The sequence below is a fragment of the Haliotis rufescens genome, unplaced genomic scaffold (genome assembly GCF_023055435.1).
Source record: "Haliotis rufescens isolate VD_foot unplaced genomic scaffold, xgHalRufe1.0.p SCAF_1, whole genome shotgun sequence".
Lineage (NCBI taxonomy): Eukaryota > Metazoa > Mollusca > Gastropoda > Lepetellida > Haliotidae > Haliotis > Haliotis rufescens.
Genome location: NW_025963779.1, coordinates 23,334,077 through 23,356,550, shown reverse-complemented (window position 1 = coordinate 23,356,550; position 22,474 = coordinate 23,334,077). Strand labels below are relative to the sequence as shown.

The window sequence follows — 22,474 nt, the reverse complement described above, 5'->3', positions numbered from 1 at the left end:
CCCCAGGTGTTGGGCAATGTGATGTTTTACTTTATTTGATGACTTTGTGTTGTCATTATTTGTATGGGTGCAGTGGTCAGTATTTTCCCGTGTCTTCCATGGCTGTGCTTTCTATTTTCCAGGTTCGTCTTCAGGGTTTTCACCTTCCCCAGAGCCAGGCAGCTGTCTTGCAGAGTGGCGCCTTAGTCCAGAACAACCCCGGAGTGTACCCCATGCTGCGGCAGCAACATCAGCCCCAGCTGTCCAGCCCCACGGGGAGCTACCTGCCCCGGAGTCAGATCTTCCTGGCCCCCAATGTGCAGATGCAGCGGGCTCCCTCCAACATCCCGGGACAAATGCAGCCTTTCCAGATAAACATGGGTCGACTGTCGCACCAGACGTGATGATGGTGACCGTCAAGTGCTTCTGACATAATGACACATGTCTCAAATGTGTCTGACCCCAGTCACAACAGGTGTGATGACACAAGTCCTCACGTGTTCCTGACAAGTTTCATGACGGACAAACAAAAAACAAATACAGTCACCAGAACCACTTTTCAAGCACCATGGTAACATTATTTTTCCATGAAAAACCTGTGATTGTTGTAAATCTGAAACGCTGAGCGATCAGGAGTGGTAATGGCGACTTTGATGGCAGATGTCTGGGTGTGGGTCATGTAAGACCCTCTGTGCGAACTTCTTCATCCCAGTGTGGAACGGTGTGTTGATCAAGTTCATATCTACCAAAGATGACAAATCTGTTTACTTAATACAGGGTAGTTGAGGCTGATTTTTTCAAGAATTTTGTTTCTAGATGTAATTCCAGTTGTTGAAGTTTATTTGAGCATGATGTTTGTTTTTTCTCATTTATCAGTGAGTGTATCAATGTGTGTAACAGGCAGATGACCAATCACAAGCCATAGTTGATTGAGGCACTGAGTTTTCTATCCTACCACATCTGAATGTAACTTATGTTACATACTTCTTACACTTCTGTCGTACAGAATAGAATTGAATACCACTATCTTCTATAGCTTGTTGATAACTGAGGGCTAACTTGTGACAGGACCAAGGTCAGGGCGGAAGTCAGTAACTGCCTGTAGGCAGCAATAACGGCAGTCTGGACACATCCTGATGTGGTCGTCTCGGTCAGTATGTATTGACATTTAAGGTCACAGTGCTGATTGAGTATACACTAGTGCTTCATTGCAATCTTGATTTACTTCTATCTGAGATGAAATGGGGTTTAACGTCACGTTTAGGTTTATTACACTTATGTAGTGACATGCATGCATGTGTGTGTGCGTGCATGCTTGTAATTGTATGGACTAATGCTGGTTTTATAGTGCTAGCACACTGAGATACCATGCCGCAGATTAACGTGGATACCTACTCAGACACAGTATACCAACTCCCGAGCCGACCAGTCCTTGTTTTATCCCCTTAATGCCAAGCACCATCTTTCAACAATGTTGACAGGAATAGAACCACCGATCTATTGCTCTCCGGGCAGATGCTGTATCCAATAGACCACAGAAGCGGTACTACTTCCATTTGAACAGTCAAGACAAAGAGAACAGTTTGGACTGTTCTGCGTTTTCACCTGTATGTTAATTATGTTTGCCTGTCTCAATTATGGATGTGGACTGAGTCAGTTTATTAAGCTTTGTATGTGTTTTGTCCGTATGTGTTGGTTTAGTAATGAAAATCTGATTTGGTTGGATCATTTGTTTATGATGCAGTTCTAGGATTGAGTAGAATTACTTGATGATATTGTCCCTGTGTTTCTGTGAGCGGGACTGAGGCAAACCTCCCTATGGCATCCTGATAGCCAGTATACAGTAATTTGAGTTGGGTTTCGGACCAGTTGTCTGTGACAATGTTTAAACTGACTATACTTTTCATTACCTGTCACAATTAAAGGAGGAGTTTTGTTGAGTGAGTGAGTGAGTGCGTATGGTTTACACCGCTTTTAGCAATATTCCAACAATATCACGGCTTCACACATTCTACCCATGTCAGAATCGAAACCCGGATCTTCAGCGTGACGAGCGAACCCCACCGCCCCTGAGTTTTGTTGATGCATGTTCCCAGGGCTTGTCTACACTGTATTGTGACAAGGACAGTCAGCCAAGGTCAATAGTTAGTTAGTCCCAAAGGGAGAGGGTTTGGACTTAACACGACCCAAACACAGGATGGTCATGTGACCACAGTTGTGATGTACAGTTACGTATGGAATATCTTTTCATCAGTATATAAATCATCCCTATTCCTCCCATGTGTTGTATTTATAGGTCACAATACAAAGTATTTTCCTTGTGAATGGTGCTCTGTTGTATCAGCTCTGTCTTCAGGAATGTTCATTTTATGTCTTTGGTTTATCGATCGACTGGCAAAGCCAAAAGCCGCGAGCGAACCCCAAATCAAATTAAGAAAGCTCAGTATATTTGCCAGACTGCTCTGTTTGTGATGCATTACAAAATAATGAGATGTGACTACAGAAAATTAAACAAGAGATTTTCTGGCCACTACAAACACAACTTTCAGTGAACACCCAGAGTGAATACAGGGACTTGTTACTATGGAAATTAAAAAAACCTCCTGTACACTTTACAGCCTTAACAGCCCAAATTACTTTCATGACAATAAACTATCATGCTACAGAAATTTATTTTTGTGTATAATATGACCTGTCAATCTGATTTGTTCATAAAATTATAAAACCATTAGCCTTAATGAAGCTTGTATGCCATGTCCTATAAACAGGTGTAATGTCGAAATACATTACATTTAAGTGAGAGTTGCCTATGTCATATATCCTGATACTAATCTTCAACCAACTCTATACATTGCAAAACTTTGAGATACACCACATTTGTACGTCTGCAACCTGTGGGAACTGGACATTCCTGTCAAAGTCCTTATAAGGCAAGCTTCATTAATCCAGACATCAGTGGGATGTGGAGGTCTCGGTATATGATAGTAAGTGACTGGAGCTTCATTAATCCAGACATCAGTGGGATGTGGAGGTCTCGGTATATGATAGTAAGTCACTGGAGCTTCATTAATCCAGACATCAGTGGGATGTGGAGGTCTTGGTATATGATAGTAAGTCACTGGAGCTTCATTAATCAAGACATCAGTGGGATGCAGAGGTCTTGGTATTTTATACATGTAGTACATAGTCAGTTAATCCAGACGTACTTGTCTGTGTTAAATGAGTCAGTGAGTTTAGCCATCATTGGAACATTATTTGCATCATGATGAGATTAATGGGTCATGAAGGTAACACTGGCCAGGATGTCTACCACTTACCATGAGGGTACAGCTCTGACACCAAGAATCACGTTAATCATGGCTAACCTACCAGATGAGTGAGTAAAGGAGTATGGTTTTACGCCGCTTTTAGCAATATTCCAGCAATATCACGGCGTGGGACACAAGAAATGGGCTTCACACATTGTACCCATGTCGGGAATCGAACCCGGCTCTTCGGCGTGACAAACGAACGCTTTAACCACTAGGCTACCTGACCGCCCCCCTACCAGATGAACAGACCCAGGCTGTACAAGGGAATAAGTAGATATTATTGTTTCAATAAGCATCTGTATTGTGGAACAATTTCTATCACATTGTAATACAAGATGGCTTCAAGAAACATCTGTAGTGTGAAACAGTTTGAAATGGGTGTTCTCTCACACCATGTTAACAGGTATGCCCTTTCACAGTTTTGTATTTTGTCAATTAGTTGACATTCATGAATATTAGCAATGTTAGTAAGCTGAACTAGAATTAGAGAGTGTGAGTCTGTGCTGACATACTGTAGTAGCTTGCTTGCAAGTTGGAGATGAAGTTTGTAAGGATGAAGGGATAGGATGAAGTGGAGCTCCGTGAAGATCCGGGGTAGAAAAGGTCTTTAGCAACCCATGCTTGTCCCTCGTGAAGATCCGGGGTAGAACAGGTCTTCAGCAACCCATACTTACAGTAAAAGGCGACTATGCTTGTCGTAAGAGGCGACTAACAGGATCGACTTGGTTGATGCATGTCATCCATCCCAATTGCATGGATCGATGCTCATGTTGTCAATCACTGGATTGTCTGGGTCAGACTTGATTACTTACCGACCGCCGCCATATAGCTGGAATATTGCTGAGTGTGACGTTAAACAACAAACAATCCTTATTGATACTAGATCTTCTAGATGCCATTTAAAAGTATTGTGACAGTATAGTATAGATGAAGGCCATAGTGGCGCCAAAGTGATGTTGGTGTAACAGGTTGTTCCTGGTGCTTGTGTCTCATAGTAACTAGTTGATCTCTCAGTGAGAAGAGGAGTTAGTGGAATGCTGAAAATATAGATAGTTTGGACAGAGGTTCAGACATCTCAGCTGATGAAGTCACACAAATGCAAACACACCCACATGCTCATATCATAACAATAATACCCTCACTCACACATACAATCACTCTCAAATACTCTCAGAGATAAAAATGTTATTTCAGCCCCAAATACTACATATGTGATAACTTGGTATTCTTGGACTTTGGAGAATTGGTTTGAACCAATGTTCTGGAGGAACATGCTGAGGGTGTCTTCTCAGTGTATATATGTATCTAGTTAACTGCCTCAAGATGTTTGCCCAATGCTATTTTTGAATGCTACCACAATGGCATGTGATTCAGCTATATGCTATATGTACTGATCCAGGATATATACATGTGGTACCCAAGGAATGTCTCTCTTCAACAGAAGTCAATAAACATGAATCATCAGAATGTCCTTTTGTATTCAATGCACACCTAATCAGGAGCAGCATCTCTCCAAGCTTCAGATTGAGCTAGTAGGCATTGGTCAATGTGTCTGCAAGCTTTGAAAATAATTATAGAGAGCAAAGTATAAATGATTGGTATTACGAAATATAGGAGACTCATAAATGTTGAAATTGGAGGCCATTTGTGTTTCAAGGTCACTGGATAGAACCTCCTTGTAGTCGGAAGCACTCTTGTATGTAATTTGTTTGAGAATCCTAGACAGAAAAGGTTCCCAGGTTAATCTGCATGCCATCTGAGGATGCACAGGTCATTTGCAAGCAACCTGTGTGTTCTTATCCAGAACATCTGAGGACATATGTGTAATATTGGGGTGCACATTCTATTGATTAGCAAATAATCAGTGTGGAGTTTAGGCAGAAGATGGTTTTCAGCACCTTGTTTTGGTTAAAAGGGACTTTAAGATGGTGTTCTAACGTGCGTGGGTGACCTATGTTGACTGTGAAGGGAACCCACTGGACCACTCGTTTTGCTGTTCCTGGATCAGACTTAAATGTGACATCTTGTTATATTTCCTGGGTGTCAAAATCAGTCACCTTTTGGGCATCATAGATCCGACTCTATGAGTCATCCTGGTTGTAATTCTGGATTTGGCAGCTCTCGGCCCTTGCTCGGGGTTTTCAAAATTGCTAGAAGTCTTTCTGTGTCACTTCTTAGCTTCACTCCCACCTTACCAGGACATTCAGCTGAATACTGTTCAGAGGTCATAAAACACAACTTCCTCACTCACACAAGCCAACCTAATAACACCACGCTTTTATTTTCTTTAAGGGTTATATGGTTTTAAGAATACCAAGTTATCACATATGTAGTATTTGGGGCTGAAATAACATTTTTATCTCTGAGAGTGTTTTTCTTAACTTTACAATTCGAAGAAATCAAAGACTTCATTAAAGAGATATTGATGGTGCATTTGAAAAGGACGGAATTCAAAATGCTACAAGAAACGACCAACGTGAGTCCTACTACTCAAATAACCAAGTTACCAATTTTCTGAATGGCTGACCAACTGTAATTACTTGGTGTTAAGACATAGCTGACGTGTAGGACATATTAAATCAGTTTCAGAACCCATTGAAACAATACAGATCTCAAGAGCTTGCTTGCCAAGTTTCAGCTTCGAACGTAGAGAACATCTTTACACAAAGACAGCTACAGGAAGCGGACAATCAGGCCATGATACAATCTTATTTCAGATAAGGTGAGCTAACAACCTGTCAATCTTGAGGAAACCGTTCAAACCAATGCCAATCAGTGTCGGCAGACCTCTCTTGGTCTATCCATCTTCATCAATGCTATTCGCAACACAGGGTTGCGTTTCTTCATCGTGCCAGGATAGGCTGTTCTAAGGTTCTGATCATAGAGTCTCCGTGATTTGGGGCCTTGGTTTGTCAGGCCTATACCTTATCCCGTGGTTTCACTTGAATGGCTAATGTCTGTAACGGCGTTTTCCAACGGCCAGTCTTCCAGTGTGAACAGACCGCCTCCGTGGTCTTGTGGTAGAGCGTCCGCCCGGAGAGCGGAAGGTCCAGGGTTCGATCCCGGGCCGCGTCATACAAAAAGACGTTAAAAGATTGTACTTGTTGTTACCCTGTCTGGCGCTCGGCATTAAGGGGCTAAAACGAGGACTGGTCGGCTCGGAGTCAGTATACTGTGTCTGAGTGGGGTATTCATGTTAAACTGCGGCATGGTATCTCAGTGAGCTAGCACTATAAATCGGCATCAGTCCGGACTAGTACAAGCAGCCACACACACACATACACGTGCATGCACGTTGCTATATAAGTGCAATAATCTTTGACGCGACGTTAATCCCAATTTCACCTCACCTCACCTCCAGTGTGAACGCCATGAGCATGGAAATGCCGATAAATCAGGGGTCAATTTAATGCATCACAGCCAGTAGGTCCTGGGCCACGTTCCGGGAGACTGTCGTCACTTCCATAATTTAACACAGACATGTGACGATCGTGGCGCAAAGACTATCCTAACTCTCACACTTTAACATGTCCCAATAAAAAGAACGCCCGATTCTTTCATAGTACTATAGTTAATATGTTTTGGAATGACAGATTAACTAAAGTAATATGACTTCTTTTGAGTAGTATAGATTAACACAGTATGCTAGTCGAAAGAGTTGACTAACGGGATCGGGTGGTCACACTCGCTGACTTGCTTGATGCATGTCATCGTATCCCAATTGCGTGGATCGATGCTCATGATGTCAATCACTGAATTGTCTGGTCCAGACTCGTTTATTTACAGACCGCCGTCATATAGCTGGAATATTGCTGAGTGCGGCGTTAGAATATTGCTGAGTGCGGCGTTAAACAACAAACAAACAAACAGACATTCGTAGTTCAAAGACGATCGTAACTCCCATAAACACAGCTTCGCGACAGTCATAGCACTAAGATCACTTTGGGTTCCGGGAAGCTTTGGGAAACAACTATCAACAGCGGGTTACAGCGCCTTTGGACACTGACCATAGATGAGGCAAGAAATGGCTTACCAACAGACAGCTACGCCAAGTAATACCCCTATATATGAGGCAAGAAATGGCTTACCAACAGACAGCTACGCCAAGTAATACCCCTATATATGAGGCAAGAAATGGCTTACCAACAGACAGCTACGCCAAGTAATACCCCTATATATGAGGCAAGAAAGGCTTACCACCACAAACAGACAGCTTCGATAAGTAATATCCCTATATATGAGGCAAGAAATGGCTTACCAACAGACAGCTACGCCAAGTAATACCCATATATATGAGGCAAGAAAGGCTTACCACCACAAACAGACAGCTTCGATAAGTAATACCCCTATATATGAGGCAAGAAATGGCCTACCACCACAAACAGACAGCTTCGCCAAGTAATACCCCTATATATGAGGCAAGAAATGGCTTACCGCCACAAACAGACAGCTTCGCCAAGTAATACCCCTATATATGAGGCAAGAAAGGCTTACCACCACAAACAGACAGCTTCGCCAAGTAATACCCCTATATATGAGGAAAGAAAGGCTTACCACCACAAACAGACAGCTACGCCAAGTAATACCCCTATATATGAGGCAAGAAATGGCTTACCAACAGACAGCTACGCCAAGTAATACCCCTATATATGAGGCAAGAAATGGCTTACCAACAGACAGCTACGCCAAGTAATACCCCTATATATGAGGCAAGAAATGGCTTACCAACAGACAGCTACGCCAAGTAATACCCCTATATATGAGGCAAGAAATGGCTTACCACCACAAACAGACAGCTTCGCCAAGTAATACCCTGGATGTGTATGTACACTGTAGCACCATATCTCAATGGATCGGTATGTTAATATATTTTTAATCTTTGGAAATCGTTTGTAAATGTTCGGTTGTGGGGGCGTGTATTACACTAGCCCACAGTAACCTGTGCTTGTTTGGGACGACTTAATGGATCGAGTGATCGGTTTATTGCATGTCGTCATTTGTGGTGTCCAGACTGAATATTTACAGGTCACCCTCATACAACTGATATATTGCGGCATTTGAAATTAATAACACACGTGTATTCAAAGTCAGGTGCATTGTGTATATTCTATCAACGATTCGATACTCATCTTATTTCAAACAGCCGTATTTCAGCAAGTACAGCAAGCTTTATGTTTTCACAGTTGACATCTTGCCATTTTATATAGATGGATCAACTGAACCGCTTCCAGAAACTTTCAATAAGAATGTCAAGAACTTTCAAGTGGCTGCTGTGGCAACATTTTCAACCCTACCTTCATATAGCTACTATGGGTATCTCTACTGTTTAGTATGCTAGTGATTAGACTAACATTTAGTCCCAGAAATATCTTAATTCAAAATATATACCATGAAGATAAGTCCAAATGGAGCCCAGAAAAATGCTTAATCTAGACTTGCTAAATCATACTAGACTTGAGTTGGATTTGTTTACAGTAAACTACGTTTATAACGAACACGCTTATAACGAACTGACGGATATAACGAACTTACTTTATGGTCCCGACTATTTGCTGTAGTTATGCTGTATATATGCTTATAACGAACTACGGTTATAACGAACTAAAATTAGTGGTCCCTTTGAGTTCGTTATAACCGTAGTTTACTGTATTTATTCTCTAAGGACTGGTAGAGATCCTTATGTGTTCTCTGTCCACCGTGTTGTGACAGTATTATCCTTCTGTTGTCAACACTTACTCATGTTATCCCACTCATGTATGCAATTGTAGTTACTGATAATCCTTTACTGTTAATCCTCCACCTACTATATATATTCTGTACTATGTCCCTGATTCAGTCTTGCTTGACAACGGTATAAGGATCTATACCGAAACGTCGCTTTTTACAGTATTAAAGAAGCTGTTATCCATAAAAGTGTGTCTACCTTGTCATGCCCATCAAACAATTTCTCTCAAATATTGCGAACTTTTGTGATTGTATTTTTATCAGCTATTTACAGAAAACTGTTAAACTTTACAGGATAAAGTAAGTTAGATTAGTCCATAACCTAGATAATATTTGGAGCTTGGTTTCGAGCTCCTAACAGCATCCCTCACCTTTTCCCGCCTGACGAATGTTACCTTGATTGTCTCCCTTGGAAATTTACCTGTGCAGGTGCGACACTTCCGCAAAGCTAATTTCAAAATGGCGTTCAAGGGCTGAGCGTCAGAAGACAAACATCCCAAGAATTTCTGCAAATACAACACGATCGGACGCTCAGCTTGCGTTAGAAAGACGCTAGTGTGAACGAATAGCACGACGAATCAAGAAAAGAACAACAAAAAAGCGTCAAAAACGTATATAAACGAAAATGGGGCTTCGCAACTTCTTTGATTCGAAAATCTTAGCCCTCTCTGTTTTGGTCCTTCTTATTGCCACACTAGTTTCCGTGCTGTGCGCCCTGCTGCCGTTTTGGTTCCGACTCCATTTCGACGCTGCTGATGCCACTTACGGCTCCAGGGGCCAGCGCGAGGCGGAGCTGCAGATCGGGGTGTTCTGGATGTACAAGCCAGGCAAGCCAGGCCCGGAGAGGACCAAGGTTCTTATGACCAGCCTCGTCGCCCTGGGGGAGGCCACAAACCTCCAGGTGGAGCCAGGTAAAGGGAGTAGGATCGGGGTGGCTTACACAATGGTGCTAGACAACTAATTAAGATAACACTACATTATGGACAGTACAACTGATTTCATCTATTCTAATTTCCGAAGTCTTTGAAAGGCATTTAGAAGTGATACACATAAGGAAGAGAATTTACGGATGTCAACTTCTTTATTATGAGGAACACACGTAATAAGAAGTTGACATCCATAAATTCTCTTCCCTATTCTGGGGCGGTCGGGTAGCCTAGTGGTTAAAGCGTTCGATCGTCAAGCCGAAGACCCAGGTTCGATTCCCGACATGGGTACAATGTGTGAAGCCCATTTCTGGTGTCCCCCGCCGTGATATTGCTGGAATATTGCTAAAAGCGGCGTAAAACCATACTCACTCACTCACTCACTCTTCCCTATTCTCCGAAGTTTCATTATCTAGTTCTAATGAGTTAGGCTTGCAGTCAAATCCTTGCCAAGGAGAGTGTAATGATACAGTTAGGTCGCGATATGATATGTATCATGATGCTATGGGTGGGAGAAGATTCATGTCCCGATACAGTATCCGGTTGGATGAGATGGTAATGTGGCTGTAATGATCACTGATCCATTGACTAGGGTAATAATGTAAGCGCCATGAGCACCTGAGCTGGTATGGAGTTTGGCGCCATACAAATGGACTTATTATTATTATTATTATTTCATAAGCTGATATTCTTTCTTTTCACAGGTGAAACACAACCATGAATCATTTGTTTTTACATTTCGGAGATTGAAGATGGGATAATATAGGGTAGAAACAAATAGCTAGAGGGCACTGTGAAATACTAGAAAATCAGTGTATTGTATCATTGGCCTCTCATGGGATACAGGGCGGTAGGGTAGCATAGTGGTTAAAACGTTCGTTCGTCACGCTGAAGACCCGGGTTCGATTCCCCAGATGGGTAAAAAGTGTGAAGACCATTTCTGGTGTCCCCCGCTGTGATATTGCAGGAAAATTGCTAAAAGCGGCGTAACACCATACTCGCTTACTCACTCTTATGGCATACAATATTGTATCATTACTCCTCTGGTCACAAAACAACTGTTCACCGGTTTTCACTGTTTTGCAGGGTGGTTTAAGGCCGGCCAGGTGTTCTACTGTCTTGGAGTGTTTGGAATTGCAGCTGGCTTTGGCGGTTCCGTCATTCTTGCAGTACGAGAGTTTGGATCACTCACAGGAAGCTTGGGGCTTTCCGCATTCACTCTCATTGCAGGTGAGCTAAATTTGTTTCCAACAAATGAGAACCATGTCAACTTATGTCTATATTTGGAAGTACTGCACTTTAGTTGGTGTACTATTTTCGGATTTCACTTAGCGCAAGTCGGAGGATTGAACTCACATTGCTGGCATAAGCTTGGCTTATGACTTATTCTGATAAGCAAAAATATTATCACAGACACTATCACAACAAATTAGTGCTCGTTGACCAAGTGATCAGCACCCGATTGTTTACCTCGATGCATAGTAGCTATTTTTCTGTGTGAAACTCAAATCTTGATAAAAAAATTGTATGTATTTTCCAAATTTCATTGACCTTGGATTAAATCATTTATAGAAGAGGTGAGATAACTAACCCATACCCGAATATCACAAATATACCAAAGGATCGTAGAGGGGTGTAAGATCAGGAAGGAGTACCTAACCTTAATGATTGTAAAAGGGTGTTTGATAGGAAAGGGGTATCTAACCCTTAGGATCATATAGAGGTGTTTGATAAAAAGGGGTACCTATCCCTAATGACAGTAAAGGAGAGCTTGGTCAGGAAGCTGATCATAGGGATAAGGATGGGTTGGGGGTAACCAACCCTAGTTGTGCGGATCGAGGAGGCATGGTATCAAGTGTCAATTAGCACTATTATCTGCGCCCGATACACCACGACTTAGGGTACATTTCTATATTTTGACTTTGGCCAGGGTACATTTCTGTAGTACCCTACATGGCACATTGTGACATTGACTCCATCCGCTAGACTGGTACTTCTGTGATACACGACGGCAAGTCCCATGAAGATTCAGGGTTAGAATTTTCGTCTTCAGCAACCCATGCTTGTCGTAAGAGGTGACTAACAGGATCTAGTGGTCAGGCTCGCTGACTTGGTTGATCCATGTCATCATATCCCAATTGCGTAGATCATTGCTCATGATGTCTATCACTGGAAAGTCTGGTTCAGACTCGATTGATTACAGACTGCCGTCATATAGCTGTCGTATTGCTGAGTGCGGCGTTAAACAACAAAAAACAAACATAGCAGCAATGGCACACCGGTACTGTGCCCTAACGTGCATCACAAGTTTCGTACTTTTGATAACCCACCCAAGAATTGTTCACCCAATCCTAATTTGAAGCTCAAGTAATGATGATCCATTCTAGACAAATGAGTAGAAGATATCAATATCTTTGATGACAATTGATATGCCCTGTATTTCTTCTATTAGATGCCCGGGGGCACGGGTGGCCCAGTTGTCTAAGGCGCTGCAATTTGCTGTGCAGAGTTGCGTCCCTTGGGCACGCGGGAAACCTATGATTGTGGGTTGGAATCCCGGTTCACCCCGATTATGTTTCTAGGTTTGTCAGCACCATACCCATGCTCGTGGGTTTCACCGAAGTGGTAAACGTCTGAGACTCGCATCACTTCGGGCTTTTCTCCCACATTATGTTGACACGCCGTGATATAACTCGAATACTGTTAAAAGCCGCGTAAAACCGAACTCACTCACTCACTCTATTAGATGCCTGAGCGGAAGCTGCTGATCTGGCAACTAACTACCTTACCATGCTTACAAAATCTCAAATGTTGCATTCATACAAAAGGATACTCTTGCAAGAGGAGGGGGTTGGGTCATTGTTAAGTGAAGGGAGTAATCATTACATGCCATAAGTGAATGTGATGGGGATAATTAATTTCATCAAATGATGGACCCAGTCTCTATTAGTATCGCAATGTCTATTTACTGGACAAAGCGTATGACCTGGCATCAGTTTGAGGCCAGCATATTTTGTAGACGTGGTGTCTAGGAGAGGAGATTGGTACATGTGTAGAGTTGCAGTAGCTATTTATCATGTTATGGGTAGGTTGCTTGGAAGTATAATGCCAACGGATAAAAACAGACATATACAGATAAATATGCAAGTATAAAAGGTCAGCTAGCTGCTACTTTCAATATTTACAAACATACATGGCACTGCCCTTGTCTATCTGCGATTGAGTCAGAATTAACCATTCGGGAACTGGACAAATTACTGGTACAATTGTTATAAACAAGACATCAGTCCAAACACCAAAAATCGATGTCTAATTTGGGCGTAGCTGAAGCAATTAACAAGTTTTAGCACTTTGGTGATATAAACTGAGAAACAATTTAAGTGAGGTTTGTATCCTCTGCACTTTGGGGTCATTTCCCCATTTTAGAACAGTTGGATTTGGCTGAAAAATGTCTGAATTGTTACCTTTTTAATTTGTCGATGTGTGGACATCAAACTGTGTTTTATGAGGTAATGCAGGCCATGCAGACTCTAAACAAATGTGACGTCTCCAAAACAGGAGTATATCTGTTTGATAAAGGGCAATTACTCTAGCAGGCGAACTGATGGATGTCTACGAAAGACAAATAGAAAAAAAGCTCTTTAGGCAATCATTATCTTGCTATATACAATGTTTATTCCTAATATGGGATATTTGCCATCCCAAAATACACTGTATATTTATGACACATATCTCCCTCTTGTATTGCAGCAATTTCTCAGGTGATCGCAGTCATGTTTCTCTTGATCACCAGCATGAGTGGTAAGAGCACATGGCACACACTCCCTCTGGAAGATCCATACCATATCGTCATCACCTCCCACCCTGAAATGCTCCTTGACTGGGGATTCTATGTTGCTGTCATCGGCGCCGGGCTCTCCATCTTCGGAGCTGTCCTGCTTATTATTGATTCCCTGAAACTCTGCAAGAGTATCGAAGATATCCGGCGGCGCCAGTTTACCACGAAACCTAAACCAGAGCCCTACCCAGATATCCGATACAGCCGCTTCACATATGCCGACGTGCCACGCCCCAAACCTGAGTACTCCCATTCGGACCAGTCAGGGATAGTGTTGAGTAGAGGCCCCCCTCAGCAGCAGTTCATTGCTCAGCCCCAACCCTACCCCCAGCAGGACTACCCTCTGCCACAGAAATACCCTCCGCCACAGCCCTCCCCCCAGCCACCACGGTATGGAGAATACCAGCATTCCCCCCAGCCCGTCCGAAGCTACAACCCTCCACCCCCTGAACAAGGCTACGTATCACGGCAGGTAGAACTGTAAGAAAGGGGCTTCATGGTTAAGTTAGGTTACTGGAACAAACAGTTTGGTGTTAACAGAGGCCATAGATAGATGACTTTGTAAAGTTTGTGAATTTCCAAGAAGTAAACATTATCGATACTGAATAATGGTAGGCGGCCTAATGAAGTATGTGAATTTCCTGCTATTTGTCACGCAGGAAGAGCTGTAAGAATTACATTTACTGGTAAAGTTACGGTTACAGGAACAATTTTTTTATGATATAAGAGGCCATAGATAGATGACTTTAGACTTTATGACGTATATGACTTTTAATGTACTGTACCTTACCAAAATGGAAAATGATATTATTTCAATGTCACGCAGGTAAAGCTGTAAGGACACAGTCTGGTAAAATTAAGATTACAGGAACATATGTTGGATGATATCAGAGGCCATACATAGATGACTTTATTAAGTATATGGTACATTAGATATTTAAAGATATTGCAGTGGTAGGCGACTTTATGAAAAATATGGATATCTAAGGACTGCACATTCCCAATATCTTTTCGTATGAGAATGATGATTTAAAGGAACATGATTTCTACGTAGTTAGTGAGGAGGTACATTTGCCACTCTTGCAATGTAACATATGCATGTATGATACTTGTAACTGTCAAGTCAACTGATGATTTAAAGGAACATGATTTCTACGTAGTTTGTGAGGAGGTACATTTTGCTGCTGTTAGTGTTACATATGCATGTATCATACGTCAAACTGTCAAGTCAGCAGTTATTCCATGTGATTTGTACACAACATTGACATTGCTTTTTGATTATTGTAATACTGACCTTGATTTAGGAAACTAAGTAGATAGATGTCAACATCTTGCTCTTTTCTTTCACTGTATCATTTTCTACAAATGTTTTTAAATTGATATATATTTTTAAATAATTTTACATAAACATCTCATATGGACATTCCATTTAACAAGTCTTTTAATTGTTTCCTTCATTTCCACTGAAAAGTTGAATTTGATTTTTGTACATAGCTTTATATATACTTGTATTCCACTATACCCATCAGTTTTAAAGCAAATAATTATATTCATGAGAAGAATCAGATTAAGTATTTTGGTATTTAAGCCCTTGCTCATTTGTTTGCAAAGACATGTTTTATTGTGATATATCTTAAGACATAGGATTTTTAATTATTATAATTGCTGTTTTAGAAATAAATACTAATTAATTTTAATTGATCTGTTATGATGATTATGGCTTTTATCCCAGTGTCATTGATGTTGATTGTATAGTCTTGCCACACTTGGCGTATAGGTCACCAAGTAGTGCCCCTTCCATATCAAGCAGACTTGTTTCATAAAAAAACCTGATCTTTCATCATAATATCAACCTTCGATTATCCAGTGTATTCTATCTCTAGCCTGTGACGATAAATACTGTGGACCCATGCACCATGACCATAGCTTCAATTTGAGCCTGAATCGATTTTAATGCTTCTAAAAATAGCCATCCAATCAAATTTCTCACAGTGACATTCTCTGCTATGACGGTAATAAGAGAGAAGGGGATGATGAGATCACTTTCAAAACTTTCAAGATTTGGTGGCGAATGCATCCAGGGTATTTACCCTGATAGAATGGACATATGTTGATCTGGATAATCGAGGGTGCATTATATCACATGTATTTTAGTACACATGGCCAATGGTTGGGATTCATTCAGTAATTTTGTAATAAAATGTTTTATATGGAAGTTGGATGTGTTGTTATCTGTGAACTTGGGAAGATTCAGCTTACATGCATAAACAATTGCAGCCTCATAAATCATCTCCCTAAAGTTAGAATGGAAATGAGGGCAAGTAGGTGGCCCTGTTGTCTAAGGTGCGGCAATACGCTGTGAAGAGTTGCGTCGTGAAGTGAAACCTATCATCGAAGGTTCGAATCCTGGTTCTCCCTAATTATGTTTCTAGGTATATCAGCACAATACCTGTGCTCGTGGGTTTCACCCCAATGGTATACGTCTCAGACCTGCATCACTTCACGCCTTGTAAGCTGACATGCTGTGATATAACTGGAATACTGTTCAATGCAGCCTTAAAACCGAATCGAAATGAATATTCAAGTGGTTTTAGCCATGTTTGGTACAGAGAGCCCGGTAACCCGTGACCTGATACACCAACTGACCAACTTCTAATCACGTGCACTCCAACCTAGAGATACACAATGATGACATCTTTTTAAAGAAGAATACACTGAAAAGCAAAATATTACACATATGAAAATATAATAATGTGAATTGTCGAGTGATGAACGTCAACCTACAAATGAATGAAATGCGGTCGAATTGATTGAGGCGAACGTAAAATATGCGGAGATCGCCACATCGTCCCAGAGACAGATTGCAACCTTGACGTCCGCATTCAGTTGTTATCTAACATAATTTAGGATATAAGAAATACTCGGTATATCATAATAAGAATCATAATCATACATTGTTCAAACAACAAATGATCCATTGTCTTTGAATTAAAAGCAAATCATTTACACAACACGATAAAGACGCCAAAAGCTAGGTTTGCACAATAGGATGTGAAAACGTAAATGTGCATTATGAGTGGCACAGCACAACACCCTCAAAAATATGTCATTGTTGTCTGTTGTCTGTCTGCTCGCGAGAGTGCCCCAATGACGTCACGCGTCTCACAAACCCTTGTATATCCTTCATCAAGAGACATTAATCTATCGCGGGGCATAATAAATTCATGAAAGGTCCTGGGAATTATACAGATATGCTTTTCTCTGAACCGTCATTAGCATGCTATGGTTCTTTTGCATATATTTATTTTCAAAAGCAGTCAATTTTGTTTCATAGCTTACAATGAGTAGACTTATTGTATTTATTTATTTTTATTGCAAGCTAAACAATATACATGTATGAAAACGATATATCTATGCATTCACAAGAATAATATTAAAGGCTGGTATCCGTACATTAGCGTTGCCAGCGAAATCAGGAGCGTTGGGTAGCCTTATGGTTAATGCGTTCGCTCGTCACACAGAAGGCCGGCTTGCATCGGCGCCATAGCCATGCTGGAATACTGCTTCGTTCGGCGATCCCCACTACAACACAAATCGTCCGAATTAACAAATGTCCGGAATAACGAATCATGGTTACCGAGTATGTCACTTTACATTTTCAATGAATATTGAAAAACGGATGAGTCAACAGGCAATGCCTATCTGAAGACTCCAACACAAAAAATACTTTGTACACGATATATTATAATCAGCAGTTAACAAGACAAAGCGGACGATAAAGAGTTTAACATCATATTCATGTCATCTAAATATACAAACATGTCTGATTGTCTTTTAATTGCTCACAAAGCGATTTGACGGGATACTAACGTAAGGAACAAATTCTATTATTATAATGTTTAAGTCACACGACAGAGGTGTATTTCCGAACAATACAGTTTGCATACATGTACGCGCTCAAGCAGTGATGGTCCTGAATGTGAGGTTTCCGGATTCGGGGTGTCCGGTATAACGAGGTTTCACTGTGTATGTGGTTTTGTAAGAAAGAAGCTGGAATCCATTTATTAGCTTTTTTATTCATTATCTTAAATGAATTGTTACTTACAAAAAATGGAATGTGTTCATTCCTTATGTATAAAGTGATCGGCATATAGTGATCCTGTGTATGAACAGGGAGTCAATATAAGATCTCATATAGACCTTTTGTAGTGAGGTTTTATGGGTCAGTCGTGAAGGGAGCTTGTTATTTGCTTATTATTAAGTAGCATTAGCTAGTAGGATCTTAACAGAGATTAAGCTTCGTGTGTAGATTATGGGTGTATTACGAACATTGCTATTGTCCAAGTATATCCGGCTTTGTATGTAGCGTACATAACTTGAATTGCGACATCTGTTCGTGTGTAACACAAACCTAATGGAATATACTTAGATCTTGGTAAAATATAGGACAAAAAATGATTTATTGACTTTTCAAATCCCCATGTCAGTGTCGATAACAAGCGTGCTTGATACAAGCTGTTTAATTACTACTTATACAAAAACGCGATATTTACCGTTGTACAGATATTTACTGTAAATGAGTTGTGTATACGTTTACCTACACGGATACCCCAGAAGGTCACGCACCTGTTGTAACGGTGTGACCTTTGTGACGTAAGCACGACGTCAGTGTCACGTGACAGGGTATTTCCTCAGACAACGTTGGCTGGTTTGTTTTGGTCTCAGGACAAGGCTAACCTGCGAGCGTGTACGGAACGAACGGTGTGATTGTGTTTGAAATCCACGAGCGACGTCACACTAATTTATTTAATTTATTTCCTTCGTGTCTCTTACTATACAGAACAGTTTAAAATGGCGACTGTTGTGACGATTCTTGGGTTTCTGTGCTCAACTCTGAGTCTGACGTTCAATGCCATTGCGATCGCCACACCTCACTGGCTTGCTTCGAGAGGGCGAACTAACACTGACATCGGCGTGTTCCGACACTGTAATGTCGACAGTGGATACTGCGGCGATATGGACACTCTGGGAGCGATCATCAACTCTAAAGATATCGGTGAGTGATATTCATCATTATACCACGTTATTAACATATATGTATTGTTCGAAAGTGTTACATGTGTCACATTGTGTTTCAATGTTTTTGTATCGCCTGAAAGACGTGACAGAAACGCATTATCTAATTCATCATTTAATAAATTAAAACCTAACTTTACTTATTCATTCTTTCTTTATTAAATGTGTTGTTTTGCCTGTTTGATTTATAACACATTTTTATGCAAGTTTCAGATTAATCCTGTCAGATGGTCGTTTGATTAGAATTTAGAATGTCAAGAACAATAACCAGTTTGCCAACTTTTGTATTCACTGCGTTTATCAACTGAAACGGGAATTTGACAAGTTGAAGTTTTTCTGATAATTACTTTAAATATATGATATTTATTTTTTATATAATTTGGATATGAGTAGGTGTGCATAGTATGTGTTGTATAGATCAAGATCTTCCTTTTTTATTTTTTCAAAATTCAAAGAACGCATCCTGGATATGACAGAATTGCATTAACCCGCAATGAGTATTTATATGGCCATTCAAGTGCATACGTTGTTAAGTACTGATAAATAATGGGAGGTATCCCCATACCAGGATATGCCAGGTAGATATATGGATATATACATGCCCTGTACCGATAACTGCACCTTTTGTCAACCATTGCCTCTCAAGGAAGACTTGATGGGTGTACGTTCTATAACCTCTTGACACTGAGGTTGTTCTGTTTCCTGGAATTGAGCCTTGAGGGGAGGTGCCCCTGATGTCAGTTTTGTTTCCTGGATGAAAAAAGATGAAAGATTGCAAATTGAATTGTTCTGTTTATTTCACTGTTTATTGAATGAGTGTTACACTTGGTTAAATCTATTATGGTGCCAGTATAGGTACAGAGCGGTAAACCTTAGACAGACTTGTCGAATAAGTTTCCACTCAAGCATGAGATTAATTAAATGTAATCTAGAGTTTACTCCCTCTCTCATGCATTGAATAGTGTAATTAATCAAGCACTGATTCATTCCAATAAGATTCACTGTTGTGACATGTAACAATAACCTGTCGAGAACATTGTTTTGATATGATGAAGGAAATTAGGATTCCCATACACATAGGAAGGTCCAGAAAAACATTAAAATATTCATATACATCACTTAATAAAATTTACAGAAAGTTTTATATTTATTTGGCTATCAGACACCTGTCAGCTTTTTTAAAGGAATTATGTATAGCTGTGTCTCCTATTCCTACCACCAGACATCAATCACTTTTTAAGGAAACATTGGCCTCAAGAATTTGATTTTTAGTTTGATTAAATTTAACTACCAACAAATAAATCTTTGGTGTTTGATATCACTGTTAGTTTCCATGGTTTCTGTTACAACAAAATGGTTGAATGAGAATTGAGTTAATAGTATCATTACTATAAATTAATACGTTTGGTTATGTTCCTGAGAAAATGAAAATTTAACAAGAATGTTTCATGTCATCATATTCATGTCAATCATGTTTTGGAAACAATTATTGTTTAGGCAAACAAACAGTTTTTGGTTTTGTGATCGCAGCATAATTTATTCCTGTATAAAAAGTATAAAAGATAGATTTTTAACCAATACGGCCGCCTGTAACAGTGATATCTCCTGATGCTTCAGTCAGTATTACTGCAACAGAAGTGACACTTAACTTGACCCCACAAGCTGTGAACCCAGATCCCATCAAGGTAAACTTTGTCATAAATACCGGTACATGAAATAGTTTATGATAACGCCACATACATGTGAAACAATCACTGCTGGAAGAAATTGTTAGAGAGCGTGAGTCTTTTAATACATCGCCACACTTATTGGAATGAAGTCAGTGAGAGGATTAGGTCTGCGATTTATTGTCTCATCGTCGTAATGAAAGATGAGCATTGCTTGCCCAGATTGTCATGGGTTGATACGTGCCACTGATTGCAATAATTAACATCTCTGAAATCCTATAAAGCAGAACGATACGCACTTTGGCGGATATGACATTCTGACTCAATCTATCACAGATTATTTTGAGGCCATTGGCTAAAACCGTCTCAGATTGCAATAGGACGTGATCTCTGCACTGCCCCGATGGGAATGTGTTGGTTGGTAGTCCAGTCTCAGTAGTACAATGTGAAGATAGATTTGTCGATAGGATATACTGCCTTGTACTTAGGCAGAGGCCCACTCTGCAGAGTTTGAAAAATATTCAATATGTGAATCCATTTTGAAGTAATAAAATACATTGTTGATATAAGAAATGTGAAGCAAGCCAAGTGTTTTTTTACTTGTGGTGGATGTCCAGTCGACTGGGTATTTTATTCATGACAATAAACATTGTCAAGTTTGTGATGTTGACATGATTGAAGTGTTCGATATTGCCATTTTTATGGTGTTACAAATGTGTTGGGGAAATAGGACCGACTTCATCGTGGTCAAATTTGAAAAAGGACAGAAATTGCAAATATGCAGATATTCATTTCGCATAAGGATATTATGAGATTCTTGTGGTGAAGATGTTTACAGATACTTCACATGTGAAGCAAACAACCTGTCAAGAGTTTCGGGTAGGTTTGTGAGTTGGGTGTTCCTGAAACACCTTACACCCTCTATTTCTGGTAATATCACTGATAGTTTGTAACATGACCCACACCGGAGGCCATATCCATGTATTCATGATCTCTGCTCATAGGAATTCCCATCAGTCTGAAGGTCAGTGCAAAGCTCCACTGTCAATTTGCGTAGAAATTGCAAAATAAATCACCATCACCCAATTAGTTTTGAGTTGCTTGGGTATAAATACACATGAAAATGTTCAAGAACCTATTAATATAACAACATTGTACAGAATTCCCCAATGAATCCTCTTCAACTTGAGGGGGCATGGGTGGCCCAGTCGTCTAGGGCGCCACGATTCGCTGTGCAGAGTTGCGTCCATTGGGCACACCAGAAACCTAATGATTGTGGGATCGAATCCTGGTTCGCCCCGATTATGTTTCTAGGTTTGTCAACACCATACCCATGCTCGTGGGTTTCACCGAAGTGGTAAACGTCTGAGACCTGCATCACTTCGGGCCTGCCTCCCACATTAAGCTGACGCACCATGACATAACTGGAATACTGTTAAAAGCGGTGTTAAACCCAACTCACTCACTCACTCACTTGTCAACTTGAGTATCTGTATTTCCCTATAGATCTTTATTTAGTGATCAAATGCACAAACAGACATGAACTCTACTGCAGTATATAATGAATAAAAATGGTGCTATGTCCCTCTTGTTGTTAAGAGTCATGTATGTTTTGTTGTGAGACATGTTACACACATGGGGCAGACATGACCAGATCCAAACTAAAAGTCACCTGAAGCAGCATCTTTAGCAGAATTGTTAAGAAACATGTTTACTCATTGTTGTGAAATACTAGACCCAGGGGAGAAAAATATATTGAACTCAGTGAAAACTATCAATATCCAACGTGAATGATAACTTGTGTATAAATCCTCAATGGCTCAACAATTATCTGGAGCTCCGTCAGTGTTCATCTGTGTACTGAGAACATTGCCTTTTAACTTCTTGCTTTGCGGATGCTGTTTTTCAAATTGGTAGGTGAGTGAAACTGATATAAGAAGTAAAATTACAAAA

At 40.5% G+C, this 22,474-nt stretch overlaps 3 protein-coding genes across 11 annotated transcripts in view; all 3 read left to right on the top strand.

The window, feature by feature from the left end:
• Nucleotides 1-2,648, top strand: part of LOC124131631 (protein kinase C-binding protein 1-like) — a 67,854-nt gene extending 65,206 nt beyond the window's left edge. For all 9 annotated transcript variants that reach the window (XM_046495031.2, XM_046495026.2, XM_046495027.2 and 6 more), the window contains one exon: nt 123-2,648. In XM_046495031.2, the coding sequence (XP_046350987.2) occupies nt 123-383 (261 nt within the window). In that variant the 3' untranslated portion in view covers nt 384-2,648. The remainder of the gene's footprint in view (nt 1-122) is intronic.
• Nucleotides 2,649-9,437: 6,789 nt separating this feature from the next.
• Nucleotides 9,438-15,993, top strand: LOC124131630. The gene is made up of 3 exons (XM_046495025.2): nt 9,438-9,925; nt 11,027-11,170; nt 13,691-15,993. The coding sequence occupies exons 1-3, from the start codon at nt 9,640-9,642 to the stop codon at nt 14,260-14,262; spliced, it is 1,002 nt and encodes a 333-aa protein (XP_046350981.1). The 5' UTR covers nt 9,438-9,639; the 3' UTR covers nt 14,263-15,993.
• Nucleotides 15,994-18,444: 2,451 nt separating this feature from the next.
• Nucleotides 18,445-22,474, top strand: part of LOC124131629 — a 34,150-nt gene continuing 30,120 nt past the window's right edge. Inside the window, exon 1 of the mRNA XM_046495023.1 lies at nt 18,445-18,834. Coding sequence (XP_046350979.1) covers nt 18,630-18,834 — 205 coding nt within the window. The 5' untranslated portion in view covers nt 18,445-18,629. The remainder of the gene's footprint in view (nt 18,835-22,474) is intronic.